At 51.7% G+C, this 11,115-nt stretch overlaps 1 protein-coding gene across 1 annotated transcript in view; it reads right to left on the bottom strand.

The window, feature by feature from the left end:
• Window positions 1-8,014, bottom strand: part of LGI2 (leucine rich repeat LGI family member 2) — a 31,114-nt gene extending 23,100 nt beyond the window's left edge. The window contains exons 1-4 of the mRNA XM_045834573.1: window positions 7,612-8,014; window positions 5,589-5,660; window positions 3,816-3,887; window positions 1,825-1,896 (exon numbers count right to left, since the gene is read on the bottom strand). Of these exons, the coding sequence (XP_045690529.1) occupies window positions 1,825-1,896; window positions 3,816-3,887; window positions 5,589-5,660; window positions 7,612-7,814 (419 nt within the window). The 5' untranslated portion in view covers window positions 7,815-8,014. The remainder of the gene's footprint in view (window positions 1-1,824; window positions 1,897-3,815; window positions 3,888-5,588; window positions 5,661-7,611) is intronic.
• Between the last annotated feature and the right edge of the window lie 3,101 nt (window positions 8,015-11,115).

Below are 11,115 nucleotides of genomic sequence, written 5' to 3' on the forward strand. Positions count from 1 at the left end.
ACCCGGCCACAGCTGTTCCTCTCCAGACACCCACAGCTGTCTTCTTAGCAGGCCCTGTCTGGCCACCCAAACTGCCAAGGCTACTCAGCAGTCATGGAGAAAATTGAGACTTCTTAATGAGCGCAGGAAGGGAATGCTGTTGTTGATGATGATGAAGATGATTTCAAAAAAAGCCAAGCATAACTTGGGCATATACCTGGGAGATGGTCTAAATGCAGGACCCCACTTTGCATGGCAACCCTCTGGGGTCAGTATGATCACCCCCATATTTAGGAGGAGGAATCAGCCTCAAGAGGCTGAGTAACAGTAATAAATGACGGCACTGGGATTTGAACCCAAGCCTGTGTGACTCCAAGCCCATTGTCTCAGCCTTGACAGGACTGTGCAGATTCAGCATCTAGGTCGAATGTGGGGGGAAATCAAGGCTTCGACAGGAAGAAAAGAAAGCCTGGAACAGCCAACAAGAGTCTGACACGCTCCGGGATCGACTGTGCTGATCCAGAGGTTTAAACCTCCCACTTCTGCCGCCTCATCGCCTTCCTCTGTGAGCCTGAACTCAGGCAGAGCTGCTGCCCTGCAGGATTCCAGAGCCGAGTGCTCCCCGAGCCTGGGGACAGACACCTTTGCCTACGTCAGGGTTTGAGGTAAACAATTACCTCTGGAGAGGCTGTATCAGTCAGGTGACACCGGCTGAGGGCATTGCCACTCCTGCCCAACACCCCATTCAAAGCCCATCCCCCTTTTCTCCCTTTCTTTTTCCCACACACAAGCTGATCTGACTCAAACACAAAGCATCTATCACAAAAACGAGATCTGGTCCTGGCTAATAAATGGCTCCTACAAGACAATGACCGTTTTTACGTTTTCATAAACCACAGTCCCTATTTTTTCCACTTTTCTACATTTGCTAAGTAAGTGTATTCACTTGCTTTATTCTGATATGCCAATTCAAATCAATCTGTTTAAACTTTTTTTCTCCAGGAAGCTATTTAAAAACCCAGAGAGCTTAGCTTAAGCCACTGATTAATCCAACATAAAAGGAAAAGCTATTTGCATTCAAATGAGAGGAACCACAAAATGTCTCTATTCCATTTTGTCCTATTTCTGACCCTGCACCCAACATTCTTCTACGAGTCATGAAAGCCTCAGTTCCTAAATCTGTAAAACGGGGACTCACAGGTTATTGTGGAAGACAGACAGAAGGAGGCTCACGCAGCACCCAGCCCTGTGCAGGGCACAGAGCGGGTGTACATTGCGTGTCAGTTTCCTTCCCACCTCCTCCATCACTCACACAGGCACTCCCAGCTCAGAGGGCTCCCTACTGGACATGCAGGCATGTGGTCCACCACAGTGATCCAGAGTGATGGAAAAGATGATCAAGAAAGTGTGTCTTTCTGAACTAGAGAACAGTCTGACAGTGTTCAGAGGGGAGAGGAGAGGGAATTTCAGGGGAAAAGGGGAAGGGTTTACAGGAAGAAGTATAAAGGGCACATGGATAGAAACTAGGGGTAGGTGGAAATGGGAGGGAGGAGGGGAGGGCTGGGTGGGTGGGTTGGGATGGGAAATTGTACTGCAACAACAATTAAAATAAAAAATATTTTTTAAAAAAGAGAGAAAGTGTGTCTTTATTATCTTGGGATGGTGACTGATTGGCAATATAGAAACCTCCAGGGTAACCTGGAAATTAGTTTCACTCAGAGGGTATTCACACTATGGAGAACAGTGGAAAAAAAAAAACACACACACACAGAAAAATAGAGTCACCAGGAAGTGAATCAGACTTTACACCCTAAAAGACTTGACATCACTTTTCATAGGACTTACAGGTGAGTCAGGTCACGGAGGCCACGGAAGGCATTTCTTGAAATGGTTTCTATTTTGTTCCCTTCGATGAACCTAAGGAGAAGAGCAGTATAATTAAACTGAATTTCCTTAGCTTACTATGTCTAAAAAAATGACATTGGTATGCTTTTGGAATAAAACCTAAAAACGTTCGTGAAGTTAACAATTCAACTCTGAAGAGTAGGTCAGCCGCCCCAGGCTCCAGGTGGGAGCAGGTGTGTGCTCCCCACACTCCCCAGACGCAGCATGGTGGTCTTCGCATTCAGAGCTGGCAATGTGGGCAAAACCATCTTGGGGACAAAGAGAAGAAAGCACTCTACAAAGGCAAGAAATGTTCGCAGCTCTGCGAGCCTGGCATGCTCCCATACGGTCACCCCTTCTTACATTTCCCAGCCTGGCTATTAATACGTTTGTTAATATCACTCTCCCTTGGGGGAGCCCATTGTTTCATATCTCCTTATGGAAGTTTTTGCTGAGGGAGAATTCCATTAAGCTTGGCTTCTGGCAAACTTTGAGTTCATCGCGTCCTACGCAGTCTGATCTCTGAACAGACCGGTGACGAGGCAGGGTCCTCTCGGGACCTGGAAGGCACTAGGAAGTAGGAAGTGTGATGACACTGAGTGTGGGCCAAGCCTCTCTCTCTGCACTGAAACGTCTTAGGGCTGGAGCATAGGACCCTGCAACATAATTCAGGCCGTGCTTTAAAGTCTCAGTGAGAGATGCAAGCACTGCGACTGTGCCCCAGCGCCACAGAGGCCTACAGCTTACTTGAAGGCATCTCACGTCTTCAAATGGAAGAGGGTCTTTGATGAATGACATGGTCCAAGGGACAGGCTTTGCCACACAATGCCAGTGGCTAGTGAAATAGCTCTTGGTTCTTGGACTGAGAACATTCCTATGCCTGGTTGTAAAAGTCAGGGGTCTATTCAGCGACAGACTCCAGTATAAACGAAGCTACCCTCCTGCTCAATCACCTCGACAGGAAGACAAACCGCTCACAAGAGAAAACCGGTAGCTTCACAGCAACTCCCTCCACCGTCTGTTCACGCGCTTCAGCAGAACCTAGCTGGGCTTAGCGCTCCAGTCCCACCTGCCTGTCCGTGTGAAGTACACTATCCCGTGTCATGAGAGCGCACCTACTAGGTGCACTCTGGAGAAGGAACTCCAGAAACATCCTTCTAGGACGTAAAATCAGCAGGGAGCTTTCTTAGACCCAGGATGTGTTTAGAATTCAAACATCTACAATACCTGTCTACCTCAGATAAGAAAGCAGAGACAAGGCGTCAAAAATCCCTCTGAATGCTAAGTAAGGAAATCCCATCTGATAGCAGGATTAATATTATTACAAAGTTACAAAAGACCAGGATGAAAGAACCCAAGGGGGGGAAAGACATGAAAGAGGGAAAGACAGAAACCAGAGGGAGGGCAAAGCTCACTGCTGGGGAGAAACTGCACATTTGAGGAGAGAAAAGGAACCTCTTTTGAAAGGAGGAGAAAGGAAATTAGACTCCTGTCAGCAGCTCACAGGAGATACCGCAAACGGGACATAGGCCAACTGAATTAAAAACATGAAGTTGCATTCCCATCGAGGGAGACTTTATTTCGAAATAAGTAACCCCCAGAATCCTCCAGCTTTATTTCTGGCTGATCAGCAAATCCATGCCCAGTTATGAGAGGTAAAAATATCCAACGCAATTTCCAATTGTGCTTACTACATGACAAATTAAATGTCAGCAGAGAATGGATGTCTTTCCTTCTTTGTTTCCTTTCCCCGCTTTGTCCCCAACCTCCTCCCATCCCGGCATGTTCATACACAAGTAAACTACAAAAGGTCAGTGCTGAAAAGAGAATGGGGTTTTCTCCGTTTTCTCCACCCCTAAGTTCTCTAAGAGATTCTGTTCGGCCTGGAAAGCAATACAGCAATTCCACTGAAATACCAAATGCTCAGCAAAGGGACAAAGCACAACACTTACAGGTATTCGAGATGAAAAAGTCCAGCAAAAGCATCATCCCGGATGACTGTAAATGAGTTAGAATTCAGCAATCTGAAAATAAAGGACAGATTTCAATGCAGAGACGTAAAACTGGAGTCCCACAGTGAAGCCATTTCTGTTTCTTTTCCTATGTTCTGATCAGTGGGCAAATATGGGCTCTTCCCTACCTAAGGCTGGCCCATCAGATGCACAACCCAACTCACAGATGCTGACAGAAAATGGCAAGTGGGTTCCCTTTGTCCAATTTTCTGCTCACCCCCATTATTCTACCTTCTCTTGCCCGTGGGTCTCAGTAAACATTCCAACCCCAGCACACAACTGAACAGCCAGGGAGTGCTCTGTGGTGCACAAGCAATCACAGAATTAGAGACCTAAAAGGAGCTAATCCAACTCCATTTTTAGAGAAATGTGAGCCCAGAGAAGCTGTCACTTCACAAAAGTCACACAACTGAGACCAAAATAAAAAAAATTATAAACCTTTTTACTATATTATACATTCCCATGAGGGGAAAAAAGGTTTAGGAAAACTTCAGAAGACTCTTTATCACCAAATATTTTTCATGAGTCACTACCTGAGTAAACTTGGTAAAAGTTCATACGGTCTCTGTAGTTACCACTTAAGTCTACTTGGTAAAATACCTAACACAGTATTTCTATCATATGGAAAGTGTGTTTTATTAGAGCTAGAATTTCCAGGAAATTTCAGAATTTAATGTATATTGCTTAATTTTGATCTCATCTCAAACTTAAGAAACCAGTACAAATACAGAGAGTAGGCTGTGTACTCATGACTTTGCCTGTCACCGATTCACTTTTGAAAGGTGCTTTCTGGACATTTCTTTTCCTTAGCAAACATCAACTGACCCGGGCAGCAGGGCGCAGCCTAGGCACTGGCCAAGAGCAGCCGGGGTGCAGAGCAGCTATGCGTGTGTGTTAGAATCCTGGCTGTGACTTTGAGCAACTTACTGAACTTCTCTGAGCCTCAATTTTCTCATCTGCCAAATGGGGTAATAAACATATCCTTCTTGTAGGGATAACAAAATGATTAAATAAAATTTTGCATATAAATATATCTCATGCTTCCCAATAGTTCATGTATTCAGTCAACTAGAAATACTGCCATTTCCAGGGTAACATTAAGAGTTTAAACTGTAGGTTTTCTCTTAAAGTACAGGAAACAGTTAATTGAGATGAAGTTCCAGTCAAAATTCAGTGTAGGCCCTGGCTGGTGTGGCTCAGTATATTAAGCGCCAGCCTGAGAACTAAAAGGTCTCTGGTTCAATTCCCAGTTGGGGCCTGTGCCTGGGTTGTAGGCCAGGTCCCCAGCTGGAGGTGTGCGAGATGTTTCTCTCTTGCATCCATGTCTCTCTCCCTCACTTTCCCTTCTCTCTGGAACTAAATAAATAAAATATTTAAAAAAAAATTTTTTTGACATAACCACTTGCTTAAAATTTTTTTGACATAACCACGGCCCCAGTTGCTGGGGAGCCGGGGGGGGGGGGGGGTGTTGGGACCTGCAATAAAGTCTTTGAGGAAAGCATGTGCAGGAAGAAGGACGGGACACTGAACCAAGCGCCTTGGGACTCAGCTTGAGGGGAACACCACAGGCCAGGCTACCACTAAGATCCAGCCATGCTTTACTCAGGGGCCTTGAGTGTTTCAGGAAGAACTGACATCAAAGACGCCGAGATCACTCCTCCCAGGACTGCACCTCCGGGACCCCCATTTTCAGGGAGAACTTCCCACACTCACAGCAGCTGCAGGGAAGGCAGATGGGAAAACATGCGGTCCTTGATCTCCGAGAACGTTCCATTTACCAGGCTCCTGCAGGCACAAGAGGAACACAATGAGGCCTAGGCTGTTTGAGGAGTGCTGGGCAGGATGGGCAATCAGCCTTATCCTCCACCTGCACTCCCAACGCCTCCACTAGGGAATGAGTCTTAAAACAGTCGGCCAGGGGATTCTTGGGGTAGGAACAAGAGGGAGTCGAGTTCATGTGGCAGTGTACTGGATCAATGTGAAACTAGTCTGAATAACAGAAACCTTTACCACCCATCCAGCTCCTTCTGTAGACGTTATCTCAGCCAGTTTGAATCAATTCCCCCTGCTTCGTTTTACTTAACTACAGGAGGCCCAGGCTGCAAATGGATAATTATTTCACCTCTGCCCATGATTCTGTTTGTGCAGACACATTGTTAATGTTGGCCAAGAAACTCCGGGGTAGGATTAAGCATTCCCCTTGGGAGCCTATCTCTGAAAGACACTCAGAGCACTTCTGATTAAATGCACCGTGAAAGCCTTGGGGAAAAACTCAGAGGCACCTGAACTTGAATGTGCAGTGGGAGGCAATGCCATCTGCCAGACTTGACGGTCCATGTAGGGGCAAGAGGCTTGGCTCTGCTATTGCTCCAGGTTCCCCATCCTTTCTGGCCACAGCAGGACCTCGGCACATTATTCACAATGACTTCAGTTAGCATGCAGATAAATGAAGCAGCTGCTGGTCTAAAGGATTTAACAAGGGGAATTCTAATTTCTGGGATCCTCCATGTCACCAGATTTAGCAACATCAGGAAACAAAAAGGCCCTCTTTCCCTGCCAGCCAGACTCCGAACTTTTTAGAAATGCAAACAGGATGCCCATCACTCCTGAGTCCGGGCCTCTGTGCCTTGCCAAGGGGTTGGAGGCAGGACAGGGTAGTTCCAAGAGGAGGTGTCCTGAGCAGAGCAGCTTCACCTGGGAATTCCCCACCTCTGCAACTCACAGGGCATCCCCCAGCACCGAGGCCTGGAACAAGGGAGTCATTTCCCCAGGAAACATTTCCCGGCAGTGAAGATAGAGCCCAGTAGCCCCCTTTCACAGCCATTATGAGAGCTGGTCACGTGGCTTGAGTGGCTATGTGCGGGCAGGTTGAAAGCATCTCTTAGCAGGTGGATAAATGATGTGGAGCCTTTTCCCATCAGTTCCTCTGGCACTGGAAAAGCAGCCAATACAGTATGTGGTGCAGAGACAGGGCGAGAAGCCCTTGTGGACTCAGGGCAAGAAGTCAGGCCGACTTCCAGCACCTGACCACTAGGCTGGGTGCCCTACGTGCCTCAACGCTCTGCCAAGCCCTCTGTGTTCTCTTCCAGGTCACACGGGGAAGCACCCCACCACCACCGCCCCCCTCCCAGAGGCTGTATGACTTTACCCAGGTTCTTCCCAGCCTGACCTGTAGGGAGGTCGGGACGAGGCCACGGTGTAAACCACAGCCCCAGACCGGAGGTGGGACAGTGGGGCTTCACCTCTTCCCGGGCGCACTCCCTCCAGCGTGCTCACCGCACAGACGTGCCCACACACAACCCCCGCAACGTACACACAGCCTCTCAAACTTTAACGCACCCCAGATTCACCTGGGGACGCCAAATGCAGACTCCAAGGCTCCGCTCCAGAGCCCCTGCTTCATTCAGCGTGGACCCCAGAATCTGCCTTGGCACAAGGCAGGCAGGTGGGTCCTGCCAGGTAGGTGGGTCTGATGCGGGTGGCCCGAGGGCCACACTTGGAGAAACACTGTCACAGGGACTTGTCCGGGTTCCCAGACTCTGCGTCTCGGTTCCCTCCATCCACCCCAGGGCCCGAGACTCCACCCACGTCCCGCAGCGCTCCTCCACCCAAACATAAAGAAACCGGCTGGGGAGTGGGGTCGGGTCGCGGCGTCCCAAGGCCAGAAGCAACTCGCTGGCGACGGCGGGCACAGGGTGGGGCGGGGCGGGGGGCTGGAGAGGTCCCACTCACTCACAGGGAGCTGATGTCGCCCGGCACGACCCTGGGCACCCAGGAAGAGCCCACGCAGATGATGGACTCCTTGGTACAGCTGCAAGTGGCGGGGCAGCGCGCCAACCGCCTCACCTGCGCGCTCGGCGGGACCCAGCACGCGGCGCCCAGCAGCAGCAGCAGCAGCAGCCGCCCCGGCACCCCGTTGCCGCCCCTCCGCAGCGCCATGCCGGGTCCCCGCACCCCGCCCCAGTGCCGACCCCTGCCGCCGCGCCGCGCGCCTGGACCGGGCGCCGCTGCAGACACGGGCGCCACTCGCAGCTCCGCCGCCGCCGCTGCTGGCGAGGACGAGGGCGCAGCGGGTGTGGGAGGCCGAGCTGCAGCCGAGCAGCATGCTGGCCGCCGCCCCCACTCGGCGCCCCCCCACCCGAGCCCGGGCTGCTGGGCGGCTGCCGCTGTGCCCGCCGCACTCGCGCCCGCCTGACATCAGCGCTCTTGCCCGCAGCCCGCTCTGGCCAATGAAGAATGCGGGGCGGACGCCCGCCCCGCCCCCGCCGTGCCCCGGGGCCGCCACCCCCTCCGGACCCTCCCGGACCCTCCCCGGCAGCGGCGGGAAGAGGGAAAAGTTGGGTGACCTTGGGGGACGGCCGGCCTCGGACGGAGACCCCCTGGGGGCCCGCTGAGCGGCGGGGCGTCAGATGCCCGCAGTCCCTCCGGCGGGCTCCTTTTGCCCGACCAAAACAGGAGGTGGGGGGTGGGGGGCGGGGGTAAAAGTAGGGCCGAGGGAGCTGGCTTGATGACTGGGGAGGGACATTTTCGTCCTGGGTGCTTTGAAGAGTGCAGAATTTTGAGCAGCCTTTACTAATTTTTTTGAAAAAGAACTGAAACGAAGACTGCCGTAGAGTGGGGCGGGGGGAAGGTGGGGGGGGTGCTTTGCTCGTGCTCTGCGGTGGGGCTGTGGGGCCTGGGTCCGCGTTCCCCCGGCGCCCTGGGTCTGCTGAAGCCCGCCACCTCTCCCTGCGGAAGGAATGGAGAACGGGGAGCCCGCTACGGCAGCGCGCGCCCCTGCTACTCTGAGGCCTGCCTGCCGCTGGCTACAACAGAGCTGAGAAGCCCGCGAAAGTTTCCCCTCTCGATTCAGCACTCTCTCCGGCACCCCACCCACCCACCCGAATTACAGGGCAGGCGTGCTTTGTTAATAGAGATGGAGGGCGTGATTCGCTCTGGGTGCTGTATGTTTAATCTACTCCTAACCCTTTGAAGCAGGTCGTATGTATCTCCTTAAGGTACTGGTGAGGAAACTGAGGCACAGAAAGCACCAGTAACTGGGTGATGGTTCAGGAGTAGATGGCTGGGCAGAGATGGGGGCTGGATCCTGGGCCCTGTAGTGCAGCCTGGGGTAGGGATTGGTAGCCAGTCCCTCCTGAGCCCCTCTTCCATTCTTCACGTTTGCTACGTGGAGCTTGAATCTTACTAGCACAAGGTAGCATCAACTGGGGAAATCAAAGAAAATGGCCAAAACAGAAGCAAAATGATGGTTCATAGCCTGAACCGGCGGAGCTGGGAGTCCAGGGTGCCATCCTCAGGCTACCACCAAGGCGAACCATTTTCTCTGTTAAGATTCACCCAGAGGAGGCAGTGCCAAGGCCAAAGGTGATTCCTGCAGGAATCATCAAGACTATCCCTTCCCCAGACCTCCTTCTGAGCATGTCTCAGGCTGGCGGCCATGGGAGGGGACAAAGGGCGCAGGCCCTATCCTCAGGGAACTTGAAGTCTAGCTGGGCAGACAGCCCTAAGGAGTAACTGCACTGGCCCAGGGGTCACACCCTGACCAAAGGGGTTCAGGCATTGAAAGGGAGCTGTCACAGGTAACCTTGTGGAGGAAGTGGAGGTTCACTGCAGGAAGCGTTTATCCAACACCTAGCATCTCTGTGAATCAGTCTACGTTTGCCGTCACTTCGTTCTCACAGCTCCCCCGAGAAACAGGTCTTCCCATTTTATAGACGGGAAAATCAATCTCGGAGACTTTTTTTCTTGCCCAAGTTCTCCAGGAGACAGCCAGGAGCATCCTTCCCCAGAACTGGCTGCTGTGTCCAGCCCTCACTCCTGTGTTGGCTTGCATTCCATAAATGCTCTACCCAGCAAGGCCCAGTGCGGGGGGTGAGGACGAAGACCGTGGTGTGGGTGGGGTGACAGGCAGGGGGGCCCACCCCCATGGATCTGTGTCCCACACGGCAGAAAGACACCTGCCTTTAGATGGATAGGCTACTGCGGGGGAAGGAAGCAAGGCTTCTCTCGTGTAGCACCTTCCTGCTGACCCAAGGAGGGAAAATCCGCTTCTCACTGTTGGGGTGGAGTGGGAGTAGGGCGGGGAAGGTAAACTCTCTGCCCCCAGGATTAGATAGATAGCCTGGAGTGAGCGTCCCAGCACGACACTCACTAACTGCAGTCACGGGCAAGCTTTAAGCCTCAGTTTGGGGGGTTAAATGTGATCAAGAATGTAAAGCACACCTTGCCACACAGGAAGTACTGGGTATTTATTTGTTCGGAATTCTGAGTGATGTTGTGGACAAAGCAATTCTCAGCTCACCCCCGTGACTTGCGGGAACAACCAGGGTCGGGGGAGGGGCTCTGAAAGGGTGAGTTTTATTAACTTTTGTGTTTCCATCACAGTCAAAGACAGAGACACAGTCCAGCATAGCGGTTCTCAATCAGGGGTGACACTTGGCAATGTCTGGAGATACGTGGGGTTGTCACAGTGGCATAGGTGCCACTGGCACCTAGGGTAGAGACCAGGGATGCTAGGAAGTGTCCGGCAGTGCACAACAGAGAATGATACAGCCCACAATGTCACCAGTGCCCAGGTGGAGAGGCCCTGGTCTGGTGTCCTGGAAAGACGTTCGGCATCGGGGGCGCCAGAGACGCAGATTCCAGGCCCGGCTCCACCGCGCATGAGCAATCCTTGCTCCCGTCACTCCCATCTCAGCCTCTACTGCCTTGTCTATGAAGCGGGAATAATGGGACAGCGAGACCTTCCTTGCTCTTCCCCGTGTAAACACAACATAGCAGTATTGCTACCCTTACCCTCCCCACGCCAGGGCTGACTCCAGCCCATCCTCTCCGACCTGGAAGACTAGAAAGTTCCTCACAGGAAGGCTGCAAAGAGAACTTGGGGAGCATAGCTGGGGGTGTTGGTATTTGTTTCAACTCCATTAGAGACACTGAATGCTTGTAATATTATATGTGAAGTTCATAAATTATGACCTAAAAATGGAAATGCAGATTATTTTGGTTTGGTTCCAACATCTTCAGCCATTGGGGGGGAAACACTTAGTAGACAATCAGAGAAAATCTGTTTCCAAGAAATAGCAAGAGTTTTTCAAAATGTAGAATTCCACCGTGGCTGGTGTAGCTCAGTGGATTGAGCGTGGGCTGTGAACCAAAGCATCGCAGGTTCGATTCCCAGTCAGGGCACATGCCTGGGTTGCAGGCCATGACCCCCAGCAACCTCACATTGATGTTTCTCTCT

Source organism: Phyllostomus hastatus, unplaced genomic scaffold (genome assembly GCF_019186645.2).
Source record: "Phyllostomus hastatus isolate PE091 unplaced genomic scaffold, TTU_PhHast_1.1 phas_contig_196, whole genome shotgun sequence".
NCBI classification, from domain to species: domain Eukaryota; kingdom Metazoa; phylum Chordata; class Mammalia; order Chiroptera; family Phyllostomidae; genus Phyllostomus; species Phyllostomus hastatus.